General features: G+C 43.0%; 2 protein-coding genes across 2 annotated transcripts; one reads left to right on the top strand and one right to left on the bottom strand.

Annotated features, from left to right (window-relative positions):
- Positions 1–1775: 1775 nt before the first annotated feature.
- On the bottom strand, positions 1776–7026 carry LOC110497233 (uncharacterized). The gene is made up of 4 exons (XM_090210101.1): positions 6149–7026; positions 4199–4335; positions 3756–3852; positions 1776–3507 (listed from the first exon to the last, which is right to left on the bottom strand). The coding sequence occupies exons 1-4, from the start codon at positions 6429–6431 to the stop codon at positions 2282–2284; spliced, it is 1743 nt and encodes a 580-aa protein (XP_090066227.1). The 5' UTR covers positions 6432–7026; the 3' UTR covers positions 1776–2281.
- A 98-nt stretch (positions 7027–7124) lies between these two features.
- Positions 7125–12176, top strand: LOC110497241 (uncharacterized). The gene is made up of 4 exons (XM_021573249.3): positions 7125–7822; positions 8304–8446; positions 8711–8822; positions 9026–12176. Exons 2-4 carry the CDS (start codon positions 8411–8413, stop codon positions 10306–10308), a joined length of 1431 nt encoding a protein of 476 aa, XP_021428924.3. The 5' UTR covers positions 7125–7822; positions 8304–8410; the 3' UTR covers positions 10309–12176.
- Positions 12177–16763: the final 4587 nt, after the last annotated feature.

Here is a 16763-nt window from a genome sequence, read left to right as displayed (position 1 = left end):
TGCCATTGATAAAGTGCAATAACCGTGTTCGTTGTCCATAGCTTATGCCTCCCCATACAATAACCACACCGCCTCTATTGGGCACTCTGTTCACAACGTTGACATCAGCAAACTGCTAGCCCACACAACGCCATACACATGGTCTTCGGTTGTGAGGTCGGTTGGATATACAGCTAAATTCTCTAAAACAATGTTAGATGTGGCTTATGGTAGAAGAATGAACATTCAATTCTCAGGCAACAGCTCTGGTGGACATTCCTGCAGTCAGCATGCCAATTGTACGCTCACTCAAAACTTGAAACATCTGTGGCATTGTGTTGTGAGACAAAACAGCACATTTTAGAGTGGCCTTTTATTGTCCCCAGCACGTGGTGCACCTGCATAATGATCATGCTGTTGAATCAGATTCTTCATGTGCCACACCTGTCAGGTGGATGGATTATCTTGGCAAAAGGAGAAGCGCTCACTAACAAGGATGTAAACAAATGTTAAAGTAAGCTTTTAGTGCATATGGAACATTTCTGGGATCTTTTATTTCAGCTCATGAAACACGAGACCAACACTGTACATGTTCCATTCATATTTTTGTTCAGTGTACTGTAGGTAGTTTGACCATATTGTCAATGTTAAGCAAGCTAGCTTATAACATGCTTTACCAAGAAAGCATAATGTGAAAGTGAAATTAAACATTGCCCCTAAAATAAATCAAAATAATGTTTTGCTGTATGTACTTAGTCTTGTCCATGTTAACGTACTGTGTTAGGAATATAATTGTCTATTATGCAGTTGGCCTTTAAGGTTGCAGATATGGGTGTGGTGGGGAGGCGTGTCCACCCCACAGGTGCCATCTTGAATTGACTGCAGAGAGAGGTAGCATTGTTTGCTGTGTGCTAAGAGGAATTTGTAGGCCTCTTTCCTATCACGGTCCACTGTTTTGATGAAAATTAGAGGCCTGGGTGACACCAGTGTCGTGATAAGGAAACAAAACAGTAAAGTGGAGTTCTTTAGCAAAACAGTCCTAAACAAACATCACTATGTTGTCATCCAGAGTCCCATGTATTTATTTTCCAAGCTATAGCACACAGTATTTTACATACAGCAGGTTTTTAAAGGACTAAAAGGTTAAATCTGCTCCATGTTTTCATTTTTGTCATCTAAAAAAATATCTCGATACTGGTGTTGTCCTGGCGCTAGTGAAAATATCTAGACATACACAATGGGCCACATTCCCCTGCGCTCTTTTCTGTTGGATTATTGCTTTTAAATTTAGATCTCGTTGGATTACCTTTTTTTTTGGGGGGGGGGGGGGGGGGGGGGCTTTGGCTTACAAACATTTATTTGGTCTTGGACTTCCATTTAAGGACTCACACTCTCAACCAAAGGTTCTGTTAGGACTAAGGTTTCGAACTGAGACTGTTGACTCTGACAGGACTATACTATCTTATTGTTGATTGATTATTTTGTTGTTCATGCTGAACCGTCCTATCAACAAGTCACAAGCTAACTTTATTTTTAGCAATGTTAGCTAGCAATCCAGATATCTAAAATCTTATTGGTTGAAGAATTGGTCAGACTTTAAATGCACTTGAACACAATCATGGCAGACTTACGACTTCCCACGAGCACATGAATGCCCCATATTCAGATGTTTGTTAGGTTGGCATGATCATTTTGACAGACAATTCATAGACAGTCCATGTATGGTGTGAATTCTTAACCAACACACAGATTTACAACCGTTCATATTCTCATCAAAAACCAAGGCACTCTGAAAATAATTCATTAAAATGCCTTCATTTGTACGCCATGTTAAATGAAAACAAAGATTAAACTCAAGACGCGTTTCGGCTGCATGGCCTTAAGTCAGGGAGTACAAAGATTTGATAATGCATGTCCTCATTTGAACAGCATTTTCCAATCAAACCTGATTTGAAGAGGGTTACAGAATTAATTGGACAACACCTAGTAAAAACTATACATGTTAAAAAGTGAAATACTGTATATGTTATAAAAATGAAAATCAAGGTTAGAAGGATCAGAACTCATAGAAAAGTAGTTCCGTCTTTTTGACTGGGCAAAGTTGTAAGAATAGCAGAGCCGCCTAATTTATTGTACACTAGATCACAGCAAACATGTTCATATTTTCAATGTCCTTATTAAAAAATAACTGACCACAAGAAATGTTCTCAATGTCAAATAAAATAATAAAACTAGCTGTCCGAAGATTATTGTAGCAATTGTAAGTGTCTGCTATATAAAAAAAAATGTATCAATAAAGAAATCAGTCCAGGAGATTTGGCCTGTGTTTGCGCTGGTGTGACTTCAGATGTGCCAGTCGTTTGAAGCTGAGTCCACACACAGCACAGCAGTACGGTCTCTCCCCAGTGTGGGTGCGCAGGTGCACTTTCAAAATGTCTGCCCGCGTGAAGCTCTTATCACACATATTGCAGCAGTGAGGTTTCTCCTGCGTGTGAATGCGCTGATGCACCTTCAGGTTCCAGAGCCGACTGAACTTGTTCCCACAGATGGAGCAGCAGTAGGGCTTGTCTGTGGTCTGGCTGCACTTGTGCCTCTTCAGGTCGGAGAAGGAGGTGAAGCCCTTGCCGCAGTGGCTGCAGAGGTGGAGTCCCTTGGCCTGGTGGACTCGCTGGTGGACCTTGAGGTTGCAGGCCTGGGTGAAGGTCTTACCGCACTGGGTGCAGGAGTACAGAGGCACAGACCCTGACCCTGTACTCGACCCCCTCCCCAATTTGTGTTTCTGCTTGTGGACCTTGAGAGAACCAGAGTCTGGGAAGGTCATGCTGCACTGATTGCAGGCATGACGCCTCCCCCCTCCTCCTGTTACCTGCTCTTGTGAACGATCTCTGAGGTTTAAAGAGAGCCCAAAGTCATCAGCAGCACCATACAGGCTCTCTGTGTTGTTGTTGTTGTGGGCTGAGCTTCCAGAGTGGATAGAGGTTAGCCCCCTGTGGCCGGCTCTACTACCTGACTCTGGGACACCGTGTTCAGGGTACAAGACGCTGGAGTCCTGCAGGTACCCCTCCTCGTTGATCAACAGGCAGTTCAGGTCTCCCACCTCTGCGTGGGGGGATGGCATTGGCGACCCCACCTGCTCCCTCCGGCTCCGATGGGAGCGAGTCATGTGGGAGCGATGGTGATGGTCTCCCCCCTCAGACCCCCCCAGGTCCACCTGGTAGTGACCTGCAGCTCTGTAGCTCAGCCCCCCCAGACGAGACTGGGAACCAGGAAGCCTATCCAGCCCTTCCATGTCTAGAAGATGGTCGCCACTACCACTACTGCCGTAACCAGACTTCTCAAAGCCGACCCCCAGTTCCTCCATGCTGTAGCGGGGGCGGTAGAGAGGTTGGCTGGCGTCTCCTGGGTCTCCCTCGGGGCCCGGTGGTTCAGGATGCTGGTCTAGACCAGAAGCCCAGTCATCCTGGCACCGCTGTAGATCCTGCTGAATAAAACTCTTACTGGGCCCCGAGACGTCTGAACCATCGGCCCCTGAAAACACAAGGGACATGAGGCATTAAAAGCATTAATATTTAAGACATTAGAATTACTAGAAACGGTAGTAGAGTAACTGTAATGTTAAATGTCTACTTACAGTTTCAAGTTGACTTTCCATGTATAATAATGAATACATTTGAAATGAAACAGCATACTATAAAAGTTACTCTTGTTATCCTTCTCATCATCATAAAAAGTAGGTTATTGTCTGTGTTATATTTGTGGTAAACTCCTCAACTCACCATCCAGGCAGACGCCCCATCTCTCCTGTAGCTCAGTGTTGTGGAGAGGCTCCTCTTTCAGCAGACTGTCCAGCTTCTGACCTCCGACCTCTGTGGACTGGAAGAGCAAATGATTCTGACTAAATGATGGATAAACTGACAGTGATTGAATAGAGCTGACATGATGGTTCTATATTCACAATTCTCCTCTGGGACCCCCAGACATCTCACAACTTTGTCGTAGTCCTGAACTAGCATACTTGATTCAAGTAGTGAAGGACTTGATGATTTGTTGACAAGTTGAATGAAGTGTTTAAGTTCTGGAACAGTTCAAATATGAGGAGAGGTTTGAAAATGGCTGCCCTATTCTTTGTGACAGACAATCTGTTATGTACAATATATTTCCACCTGAACATTCTGTAACACCACACCCCCCACAGGTGTTTAGTCAGTCCCCTGCCTACCTCAGAGATTCTCCTACGGCTGGTGGCCTCAGCCTCCTCCAGATCATTTAAGGCTGTTTCCCTTGCCACGCCCCCACAGCTGCTCCACTCCTCCCCTGGTACCTTCTCCTGTTTCAGGCCACGCCCCCTCTCCACACCTGGCCACAGGTAAACAAAGAGAACATTTAATTTGGAGTAAAAGGTAAGTAACATTGTGGATAATGGAGTCACCTCACATCAGATGAAGGAAAGGAAACATCTTATTAAGATGCCACCACCACCCATGACTGACTCCTTTCTTAAACCAATACTGTCTGATCACTAAAGTATGGAATGTACACATTACAGCAGCCCCACTTCAGAGTGATTCTATATTTATCACAGGAGGTTGGGGGCACCTTAATTGGGAAGGACGGGCTCATAGTAATGGCTGGAGCAGAATCAATGGAATGGTATCAAATACTTCAAACATGGTTTCCATGAGTTTGATGTCATTCCATTTACTCCATTCCAGCCATTATTATGAGCCTTCCATCCCTCAGCAGCTTCCACTGATTGTATGTATGTACAGTACCAGTCAAAAGTTTGGACACACCTACTCATTCAAGGGTTTTTCTTTATTTGTACAATTTTCTACATTGTAGAATAATAGTGAAGATATCAAAACTATGAAGAAACACATATGAAATCATGAAACCAAAAAAAAGTGTTAAAGAAAACCAAATATGTCATATATTTGAGATTCTTCAAAGTAGCCACCCTTCGCCTTGATGACAGCTTTGAACAGTCTTGGCATTCTCTCAACCAGCTTCACCTGGAATGCTTTTCCAACAGTCCTGTAGGAGTTCCCACATATGCTGAGGACTTGTTGGCTGCAACTCATCCAAAACCATCTTAATTGGTTTGAGGTCGGGTGAATGAAGCATGGAGGAGGTGGTATGATGGTGCTTTGCTGGTGACACTGTCTGTGATTAATTTAGAAAGGGCTATTTGACCAAGAAGGAGAGTGATGGAGTGTTGCATCAGATAACCTGGCCTACACAACCCAATAGAAATGGTTTGGGATGAGTTGAACCGTAGAGTGAAGGTAAATTAGCCAACAAGTGCTCACCACACGTGGGAACTCCTTCAAGACTGTTGAAAAAGCATTCCAGGTGAAGCTGGTTTAGAGAATGCCAAGAGTGTGCAAAGCTGTCATCAAGGCAAAGGGTGGCTACTTTGAAGAATCTCAAATATTAAATATTTTGTGATTTGTTTAACACTTTTTTGGTTACTACATGATTCCATATGTGTTATTTCATAGTTTTGGTGTCTTCACTATCATTCAAAAATGTTGAAAACAGTAAAAGAAATAAAGAAAAACCCTTAAATGAGTAGGAGTGTCCAAACTTTTGACTGGTACTGTATGTATGTATATAGTATATATACATACATACACACACACACACACATACACATATATATATAATATATTGATTTTTCCCTCAGAACAGCATTAATTTGTCTGGGGCATGGACTCTAGAAGGTGTTGAAAGCGTTCCACAGGGATGCTGGCCCATGTTGACTCCAATGCATCCCACAGTTGTGTGAAGTTAGCTGGATATGCTTTGAGTGGTGGACCATTCTTGATACACATGGGAAAATGTTGAGCATGAAAAACCCAGCAGCATTGCAGTTCTGGACACACTCAAACCAGTGCGCCTGGCACCTACTACCATACCCATTAAAGGCACTTCAATATTTTGTCTTGCCCATTCACCCTCTGAATGGCACACATACACAATCCATGTCTCAAGGCTTACAAATTCGTATTTAACCTGTCTCACCCCCTTCATCGACACTTAAAGTGGATTTAATAAGTGACATTAATTAGGGGAAATAGCTTTCACCTAGTTAGTTGGTCATGGAAAGAGCAGGTGTTCCTAATGTTTTGTACATTGTAGATATGTGTTTTGATGTCTCTCTTTTCACCTGTCTGTGAGGTTCCAGAGCTTCTCTCCTCGGCTTCCTCGTCAGCTCTCCCACAGTCCGCACACTTGCCCCTCCGGTCTCGCTCTTTGTCCCTATCCCTGCGTCTGTTCTCCGACCACTGCAGACGCTTCTTCAGTGACTCGACCTGTTCCCGGCTGCGGGACACCTCCTTGAGGAAGCTATCCTCCACCAGCCTGGTGATCTCGTACATAGCAGCCTTGAATACAGTCTCCATGACTCCGGAGAGCTGAGACTGGAAGGTTATGATGGCTTCAGACATCATAGCAAACTGTCTATGTGTAGCTAGGTACAGTTAAGAGTTCGTAACATTTAGGTACTTTTGTTCAGGTGGGTCAGTGTTACGATCCAGCTCAGCAAAAGGCTAGGAAGCTAGCTAGCTACCGTTAGCAGGCTAACTACTGTTGGATGTTGTCTCTTTCAATGACGGTCCTAATAACCATTTTAATACTTTCTAGATATAAGATGTAGCATTTACTGTATGAGGATATTCGAACAAAGAAATACCATAGGCATTGAAAGAACGCAAGCTTATGGCAGTTAGGTAACTAGCGTTTGATAGTTACAGAGCCAACACTAAAATCACAGATAGAACAATGAGACAGACATTTCACCGGATGTATAAAATGTAAAGCATCCGCTTAGCCTTTCCATGACAGGAAATCTACTGGCCATGACAGGAAATCTACTGGCCGGCAGTGGAAGAATATGGAACGACATTTTGCTCGTCGATTAAATTTGAGATTTGATCTCAAAAAATGTTCTGTTCCCCAAACTATTATATGTTATGAACAGAGTGTACCATGTGCGATTTTTTTTTATTTAATCACGTTGTTTACAAGGAACGTCAAGGCGAGGATGGGGAAATAACGGAAATATGCAGATAAATGCTAGAACGCGCCAATAGGATCTTGCTAGTTCGTGATTGGCTCTGCCCACCTCTTTCCTGGTTCTGCCCACTATGACTAATTTGTTCCCATTGGAAACAACAGGCTGTGTCTATCTTGGTCTAGTTATAACAAATCTTTGCTAAAGTCATTCCCAAAAAACAATAGCACTTCCGGAAACAAACCTACGGATCTGGTGGTGGGACAATCTACACTACGCTCCTCTCTGGAGAGTTGTCTTTATTTGAACAAAACATTTGCATGTTCTCACGTTGACTGTAATGGAGGTTGAAAATATAATCCGGCTATTTTTATAAAATTGTCTACAATATTTACAGGAAATCTACACACCACTCAGTGCGTCACACAAAGCACTGTGTGCCGTGTCCATAGAAGAAGAAGCCATGTTCTGATCAATCCTGTACGTTATATTCGAAATAATAATCGATTGTACATGTATATGAGTGTTGGTTGAAGATGTCTGCCACCCACATGTCGAACGAAGGGTTTCAAATTCAGTTCGCCTCTGTTATGGAGGGTGTATTGAATACTGCAGTCACCGAGACAATGAAACTTTTCGAAACAAATATTGAGGAACTGCGAGCCGAAATATCTAGAATAAAAGAAGAGAATGAGGACCTCAAATCGAGGCGTCGATCCCATGAAATAACGAAGAGATGGACCGGTGAAAGTGAACGCCAAACCACAGAGCCCAGACCGAGTCAAAGTACAACACTTATCGGAAAATGTGACATCGGCGTTCAATGAGGTGAGGTGAAAGCTACAGTGGATAACGTTAACTATCTATCTACGTTCTAATTACTCACCACCCATGATCACACATCCTGATAACTAGCTAGCTGAGCATGTAGAATCACAGCTAATTTTTCCTAAAACTACTTCATGTAGCTACGTTTAATTGGTATAGACTACAATATTAGGCAGAACATATCGTTTTGAGAGTTGTAGTCTATACTATTATGCATTCATAAATGACTGATAAGAGATCCTTCATAACCTAGGGATTGATATGTCACCCAAAATGATAGGTATGTTGCAACCATAGAAATAGATAAAATAGAACGTACTTGGAACCTCAAACACTGGCAATTTGACGGGATTCTATTTGTATGGTTGCAACACAGGATGTTGAAATGTTCTGTCACATCAGTTGGTTTCTAAACTTTAACTCAGAGTGTTTTTGTGCCTTTTATCCTAAGTACAACTCTCTCCTGGTCTGGTATTTTCAGTTCTGACAAAGCAGGCTTTACCTCGGGCTGGGGATTAGCACCTGCGGGAGGAGGACCAGGGGACTGAGCTGCACTGTGGAGCGTATGACGAGGAGGGTAACCCACAGATGGCCTTTGTTCTGATCAAACAGGAGGTGGACTGGGTAAGACAGGCTTCTAGCCTGAGTCCCCAGCTAGTCTAAGTCCCAGATCTGTTTGTGCTGTCTTGTCAATTCATCCACCTCTCTATACTCAACCTGTTGTTGGTGAACCCAGAAAAAAAGAGAAACCTTCACACTGCGCTTGCTAGTATCACTTGTTAATTTAAGCTTATGTACATCGACGTCACAGTCTTTGTCAGAGTTTTCAATGACCCTAAGCTTTTGTGGTTGATTGTGCCATTGCCCTCCCCCCCCCACCACCATCAGGAGGCAGACTATTCTGATGACTACTCCCCTGGGTACATACTGCTGAAGAAGGAGGGGGGAGAGCCCCCGACTCTGGTCCGCAGACAACCTCTCAGAGAGTTACCAGGCAGAGGTAGGAACTAGGGAGACCTGCTTCTGAATCACACATCTTATTACAATGTATTAAACAGTATTGGAATGAGAACCAGGCTCTAATAATATCCATAATTATCTCTCCACTGTTATTCTCTCTGTCTTTTGTTCTTTCTCTGTCTCTCTCTGCGTCTCTCGCTTTCCACTATCCCCGCCACCTTTCTCCGTCCTGTCCCTCTGTAGCCCTGGTCCCTCCTGGAGCCGTCAGGGCCCTGATCAACCGTTACACCCAGGAAAGGCCTCCCACCACCCAGTCTACCTCAGGAGCCGCAGCGGCCGTCCTCCAGGGAGATCCAGACTCCCAGGAGGCCCACCAGGCTCTCAGCCCATCCCAGCCCTGGACCAGAGAGGTTACCAGTGGTAGTGCAGGCCAGGCCCCTGGAGAAGAACAGCAGTCACTGGTAATACCAGCAGCAGAGTCTCCATCAACATTACACCAGACAGCATCTTCTCAATCAGCAGCCACTATCCAGTCTACATCACCTGTCCTGTCTGCTGTATTGGTCCAGTCCACGGTAACTACTCTGTCAAAAGAAACTGTCCAGTCGACCGTAACGGTGAAGTCGACAGCAGCAGCGTCAGAGCGCCTGCCACCTGTCCTCTCCGGGTTACCCAGAACCCCTCTTCAGGATACACAGCCCAGCCCCGTACCCCCTCGTCCACCCCAATCATCACCATCGCAGTCCTTCACAGACGTTCTACCTGTAGCTCGTCCAATAGCAGTGCCCTCAACACAATCAGCTAGGCCTACAGCACCACCAACACAACCGCAACCGCCTACAGTTTTGGAGCAGTTGGGTGTTGCAACATCACTAACACCATCGGTCCAGTCCGCTCCTTCTCCAACTGTGTTGACAGAACCTGCCGGCCCCCCTGAAAAGCAGGCGCCGTTGGTCACTGATCATGTGCAACTCTCCCCCACTGTGCCACGACTGAAGTCACCTGCTGTCCCAGAGAGGATGTCTGATGAAGCTCCTCCTCAGCTGTCAGACCCTGCTGTAACTACACCCTCTTGCCCCTTTCAAATGTCTAAGACACAGTTTTTAGCTCAGTTGTCAGTAGTACCCCAAGTACGCGCCCTGCCGTGGTTGGAGGAAGAGGAGGAGGAAAAGGGGGGGGAGGAAGATGAAGGGCAGGAAGATGAGGGAGGGCTTTCTTCCCTCCCTGCCACGTCTACGGAAGCTGTGACAACCAAGTCTGTCGCTACGGAGACGACCCCCGCCAGCGAGAAAAAGGAGGAGATTGTTGTCCAGTTAGGTGGTGGCAGAAAGTCAAGTCAACGTGAAGCGCTCCTCTCTGGTCTCCGCCTCCGCTTAAGGCTCTGCCCCCAGAACAATACTCCATCTCCAGTGGTTGCTAAGAAACCCAGAGAAGAGAGAACCGCCCCCCGGTACCATACCAGCTCCAACAGGCTCCATCGAAAAGTCTCGCCAAAAACCAGTGTGCAGACTGCGGTCGTGTCCTGAGCAGCGCAGCTTCTTTAGAGAGTCACGCCTACCTCCACATGGGGAAGCGCCCATTCGTCTGCTCAGCCTGACTAAGCACGAGCAGATGGTCCACAGCGGCGTGCGCCCGTTCATCTGCCCGATCTCTGGCAAACGCTTCGCCATTCGGCGCGACATGGAGACGCATCTCTGTGTTCACACTGGAGAGAAACCATTTGCCTGCTACCTCTGTGTGAAGTGGTTCAAGAGGCGTGTGGAGCTGAATGTTCACCTGAGGTGGCACAACGGGGAGAACGGTGCTCGTACTGCGGGAAGGGCTTTCTGGATTACAATAATCTGAAGAGGCACAAACTGGTCCACACTGGGGAGAAACCTTACACCTGCTCTGAGTGTGGCAAGCACTTCAAACAGACTGGCCATCTGAAGAAACACCTGAAGACAATACACAAAGACAGATAGAGAGGACAGGGGACGAGCCTTTAATGGCACCCTATTCCCTATATAGTGCACTATGCAGGCTCTGGTCAAAAGTAGTGCACTATATACGAATAGGGTGTATAGAAGGGAATAATAGACATTCTCCATTTGTCAGTTCAAAACACAGCCATATAGGTTTTAATGGGATATTGTTTGTAGTTTGGTGAGAAAAAAAATACATTTAATCCTTTTTTAATTCAATCTTGAATTCTCACAGTGATTAATGACGCAGGGATCTCAATCTATTTTCACAGTGACCGGGAAGGACTTGTTATTTTATGTTTTTCTGTACAGATTGATTACAAGAGTCAACGCTTTGGTTGCGTAAACATTTGGGGCTACTTTTGTTGTTTGAAAGGTACATGCTGCGAGAGAATGACGTACCTAAGTGATAGCGTAGTGTAAATAAAGAATGACGTAGCTAAGTGATGACGTAGTGTAAAAAAAGAACGACGTAGCTAAGTGATGACATAGCATAAAAAAAGAACGACGTGGCTAAGTGATGACGTAGCGTAAAAAAAGAATGACGTAGCTAAGTGATAGCGTAGTGTAAAAAAAGAATGACGTAGCTAAGTGATGACGTAGTGTAAAAAAAGAATGACGTAGCTAAGTGATAGCGTAGTGTAAAAAAAGAATGACGTAGCTAAGTGATGACGTAGTGTAAAAAAAGAACGACGTAGCTAAGTGATGACGTAGCGTAAAAAAATAATGACGTAGCTAAGTGATAGCGTAGTGTAAAAAAAGAACGACGTAGCTAAGTGATAGCGAAGTGTAAAAAAAGAACGACGTACCTAAGTGATAGCGAAGTGTAAAAAAGAACGACGTACCTAAGTGATGACGTAGTGTAAAAAAAGAATGACGTACCTAAGTGATAGCGAAGTGTAAAAAAGGAGAAAAATGTTGAATTTACATTTATTGTATTTAAAACTAAATCTGATTATTTGTACATATTGTTTATTAAGAAGTTGTTATGTCGAAAAGCAAGGTTATATTTCGTTTTATCACGGTCACGCACATTATGGTTTTATGAGTGACAGGTTTCATTTAAATTTGTTTCATGTTCTGTGCTTTCATCGCACTTTGGATCAATGATGTTCCTCATGGTTGGTTTAATGGATCATTTATAGAATGGTGTGGGCTGATAGATTTAGGCCTAGCCCTAAAAGATAGCTTTAAGTTTATGCTAGGGTTTAACCTATTCAGTGCTGTTGAACATTTAAACCAGACATTTTTTTTATTTTTTTTATTTCGCCTTTATTTAACCAGGTAGGCTAGTTGAGAACAAGTTCTCATTTACAACTACGACCTGGCCAAGTTAAAGCATAGCAATTCGACACATACAACAACACAGAGTTACACATGGAATAAACAAAACATAGTCAATAATAGAGTAGAACAAAAGAAAACAAAAAGTCTATATACAGTGAGTGCAAATGAGGTAAGTTAAGGAAATAAATAGGTCATGGTGGCGAAGTAATTACAATATAGCAATTAAACACTGGAATGGTAGATCGGCAGAAGATGAATGTGCAGGTAGAGATACTGGGGTGCAAAGGAGCAAAATAAATAAATACATACCAGAATGGGGATGAGGTAGGACATGACTTGTTTGAATAATTTTTCAGAGCTATTAGATATGCTTGGGAGGGTGCACTGTCTCAGCGTCCAGGCACATGTTGGGCCCAACACTATCAGTCATTTGAAAGTTTAAACCGTCTAGGATAGGCGCACCCTATGACATTGCAATATCAGATTTGCTACTTACACTGAAAATAAATCTGTCTCATCTCTCTGGGTCAGTTAGCAAGAACCAATTAAACTTCATATTTTGGTTTGGCTATTGTGCTTCTATGTTGGAAATGTATTATTTCTCATATCAACTAATGGCAGTTGGACATCTACAGTGTTTTCAGAAAGTATTCATACCCCTTGACTTATTCCACATTTTGTTGTGTTAAAGCCTGAATTCAAAATGGATTAAATGTTGATTGTTTTTTCACCTATCTACACACAATACCCCATAATGACAAAGTGATAACATTGTTTTCGATTTTTAGGCAAATTTTGTGAAAATCAAATACCAAAATTTCTAATTTACATAAGTATTCACACCCCTGAGTCAATACATTATTATAATCACCTTTGGCAGTGATTACAACTGTGAGTCTTTCTGGGTAAGTCTCTAAGAGCTTTGCACAGCTGGATTGTACAATATTTGCACATTTATTATTTTCAAAATTCTTCAAGCTCTGTCAAGCTGATTGTTGATCATTGCTAGACAGCCGTTTTCAAGTCTTGCCATAGATTTTAATGTAGATTTAAGAACATTCAATGTCGTCTTGGTAAGCAACTCCAGTGTGTTTTAGGTTATTGTCCTGCTGAAAGCAGAATTTGTCTCCCAGTGTCTATTGGAAAGCAGAAAACTAGGTTTTTCTCCAGGATTTTACCTGTGTTTAGCTCTATTCCGTTTATTTTTATCCTAAATAACTCCCAAGACCTTGCCGATGACGAGCATACCCATAACGTGATGAAGCTACCACCATGCTTAAAATATGAAGAGTGGTACTCAGTGATGAGTTGTTTCGGGTTTTGCCCCAAACAGGGCTTTGTATTCAGGACAAATACAGTTTTGTAATATTGTTTTCTTTACAGGTTTTCTTTTCACTCTGTCATTTAGGTTAGTATTGTGGAGTAACTACAACGTTGTTGATCCATCATCAGTTTTCTCCTTTCACAGCCATTAAACTATGTAACTGTTTTAAAGTCACCATTGGCCTGAGCTGTTTCCTTCCTCTCCAGCAACTGAGTTAGGAAGGATGCCTGTATCTTATCAGGGTCACCAGGGTCTAGCCCACGCATGTTATTCTTGTTCATATATGGTGACAAATAAGATACAAAAAAATTAATGCCAAACAGAAAGTATTCAAACATTGAAAAACCCGGGTTGTATTATAAGAAAGCTCAAGAAATTGTGTTTTAACCCAAATTTGATGTCGTGTTCACGTGCTAGTCGGAACTAGGAAATTCTGAAATGTTCTAACTGGTTGCAGTTAATCACAGGCTGTGATCAACGATTTAGCAAGTCTCAAATGTCGGAGTTTCCTAGTTCCGACTGGCATGTGAATGTGGCATAACCCCTTTTTTTGGCACTAGTGTACTTCCATATATATTTCACATTCAGTTTTGAAACTGGTACCAGGTTACCTTCTGATAAGGCTTATGGGCGTTTGTTTGTAGAGCAAAACAACAGAAATGTCTGAGTCTCACCGTTTGATGGTGGATCATGTTAGTTTGTAGCAGTGGAGGCTCCTCAGTGAATTAAATACATTTTAAATTGTAAAACATTTAAAAATATGTATTTTTTAGATATAACTATACTAAATATAATCACGTCACCAAATAATTGATTAACACACACTATTTTGCAAATAAGGTCTACAGTAGCCTCGAGCAGTCTGTAGGGTCGCACATGATGTAGCCAGAGGACAGCTTGTTTCCGTCCTCTGGGTACATTGACTTCAATACAAAACCTAGGAGGCTCATGGTTCTCACCCCCTACCATAGACTTACACAGTAATTATGACAACTTCCGGAGGACCTATCACTGCTCTTGCAGCATGTTGTCCACCCAATTAAAGGATCAGAGAACAAATCTAGTACTGAAAGCATAAGCTACAGCTAGCTAGCACTGCAGTGCATAAAATGTTGTGTATAGTTGACTCAAAGAGAGAGAAAGACAGTAGTTGAACAGTTTTGAACAAATTCATTTATTCCAAAATGAAGGAGAAGCAAGAGATAAATAGAGAGTACATTTTTTTTCAGTTTCACTTAGCTTGCAAATGCAGCAAGCTAGATTAGCCTACTGAATGGCGGATGCTATGTTAGCTAGCTGGCTATGACTTTAACACAACACTGGAACTCTTCCAAGTCAAGGTAAGATTTTGGTGTTACTAATGTATTTCCACCGAGGCCCGCCGGTATAATTGCTTACTGACTGTACATTGTAACATTACTGCATGATTGTAGCGATTTTACTAAAGTGTTAGTTATATTAGCTATGCTATGACATGACTTTAGTTAATATGGGGACATTATAGGCTGTGTGTAGCGTTTTGGCTTAAAAAGGTTTTTATTCGCTTGGTTACATACAGCTGATGTGTTATCCATTGAAGTCCACAAGCGAAGGGAAGAGGTGAGAGGAGGAGAGCGCATAGATGTGAGAAGGAATACAACATGGCTGCTATGAAAGTGAACTATGTGTTCAGGGGTGTATTCATTCAGCCGATTCTGTTGAAAAACGTTTCTTAAATGGAAGCAAATGGAACAAAACGGGGATAAACATACCTCAATTTGTCCAATAGAAAATATTGTTTGCAAATGTTGGACTAATGATAGGGAAAATGTTAGTATCATGTACAGTCGTGGCCAAAAGTTTTGAGAATGACACAAAAATTAATTTTCACGAAGTTTGCTGCTTCAGTGTCTTTAGATATTTTTGTCAGTTGTTGCTATGGAATAATGAAGTAGAATTGCAAGCATTTCATAAGTGTCAACGGCTTTTATTGAGAATTACATGAAGTTGATGCAAAGAGTCAATATTTGCAGTGTTGACCCTTCTTTTTCAAGACCTCTGCAATCCACGCTGGCATGCTGTCAATTAACTTCTGGGCCACATCCTGACTGATGGTAGCCCATTCTTGCATAATCAATGCTTGGAGTTTGTCAGAATATGTGGGTTTTTGTTTGTCCACTGCCTCTTGAGGATTGACCACAAATTCTCAATGGGATTAAGGTCTGGGGAGTTTCCTGGCCATGGACTCAAAATATCGATGTTTTGTTCCCCGAGCCACTTAGTTATCACTTTTGCCTTATGGCAAGGTGCTCCATGATCTTGGAAAAGGCATTGTTCATCACCGAACTGTTCCTGGATGGTTGGGAGAAGTTGCTCTCGGACGATGTGTTGGTACCATTCTTTATTCATAGCTGTGTTCTTAGGCAAAATTGTGAGTGAGCCCACTCCCTTGGCTGAGAAGCAACCCCACACATGAATGGTCTCAGGATGCTTTACTGTAGGCATGACACAGGACTGATGGTAGGGCTCACCTTGTCTTCTCCGGACAAGCTTTATTCCGGATGGCCCAAACAATCGGAAACGGGATTCATCAGAGAAAATGACTTTACCCCAGTCCTCAGCAGTCCAATCCCTGTACCTTTTGCAGAATATCAGTCTGTCCCTGATGTTTTTCCTGGAGAGAAGTGGCTTCTTTTCTGCCCTTCTTGACACCAGGCCATCCTCCAAAAGTCATTCGGCTCACTGTGCGTGGAGATGCACTCTCACCTGCCTGCTGCAATTCCTGATCAAGTTCTGTACTGTTGGTCCCCCGATCCCGCAGCTGAATCAACTTTAGGAGATGGTCCCACTTTCTTGGGTGCCCTGAAGCCTTCTTCACAATAATTGAACCGCTATTCTTGAAGTTATTGGTGATCCGATAAATGGTTGATTCAGGTGCAATCTTACTGGCAGCAATATCCTTGCCTGTGAAGCCCTTTTTGTGCAAAGCAATAATGACGGCACCTGTTTCCTTGCAGGTAACCATGGTTGACAGAGGAAGAACAATGATTCCAAGCACCACCCCCCTTTTGAAGCTTCCAGTCTGTTATTCAAACTCAATCAGCATGACAGAGTGATCTCCAGCCTTGTCCTCGTCAACACTCACACCTGTGTTAACGAGAGAATCACTGACATGATGTCAGCTGGTCCTTTTGTGCCAGGGCTGAAATGCAGTGGAAATGTTATTTGGGGATTCAGTTCATTTGCATGGCAAAGAAGGACTTTGCAATTAATTGCCATTCATCTGATCACTCTTCATAGCATTCTGGAGTTTTTGCAAATTGCCGTCATACAAACTGAGGCAGCAGACTTTGTGAAAATTAATATTTGTGTCATTCTCAAAACTTTTGGCCACGACCGTAGTAGCCTAAACCTATCGCTGTTACAT

Source organism: Oncorhynchus mykiss, chromosome 19 (assembly GCF_057628025.1).
Source record: "Oncorhynchus mykiss isolate SJ-2025 chromosome 19, ASM5762802v1, whole genome shotgun sequence".
NCBI classification, from domain to species: domain Eukaryota; kingdom Metazoa; phylum Chordata; class Actinopteri; order Salmoniformes; family Salmonidae; genus Oncorhynchus; species Oncorhynchus mykiss.
The sequence above is the reverse complement of the archived record's forward strand: the minus strand, read 5'-3'. Positions and strand labels throughout refer to the sequence as shown.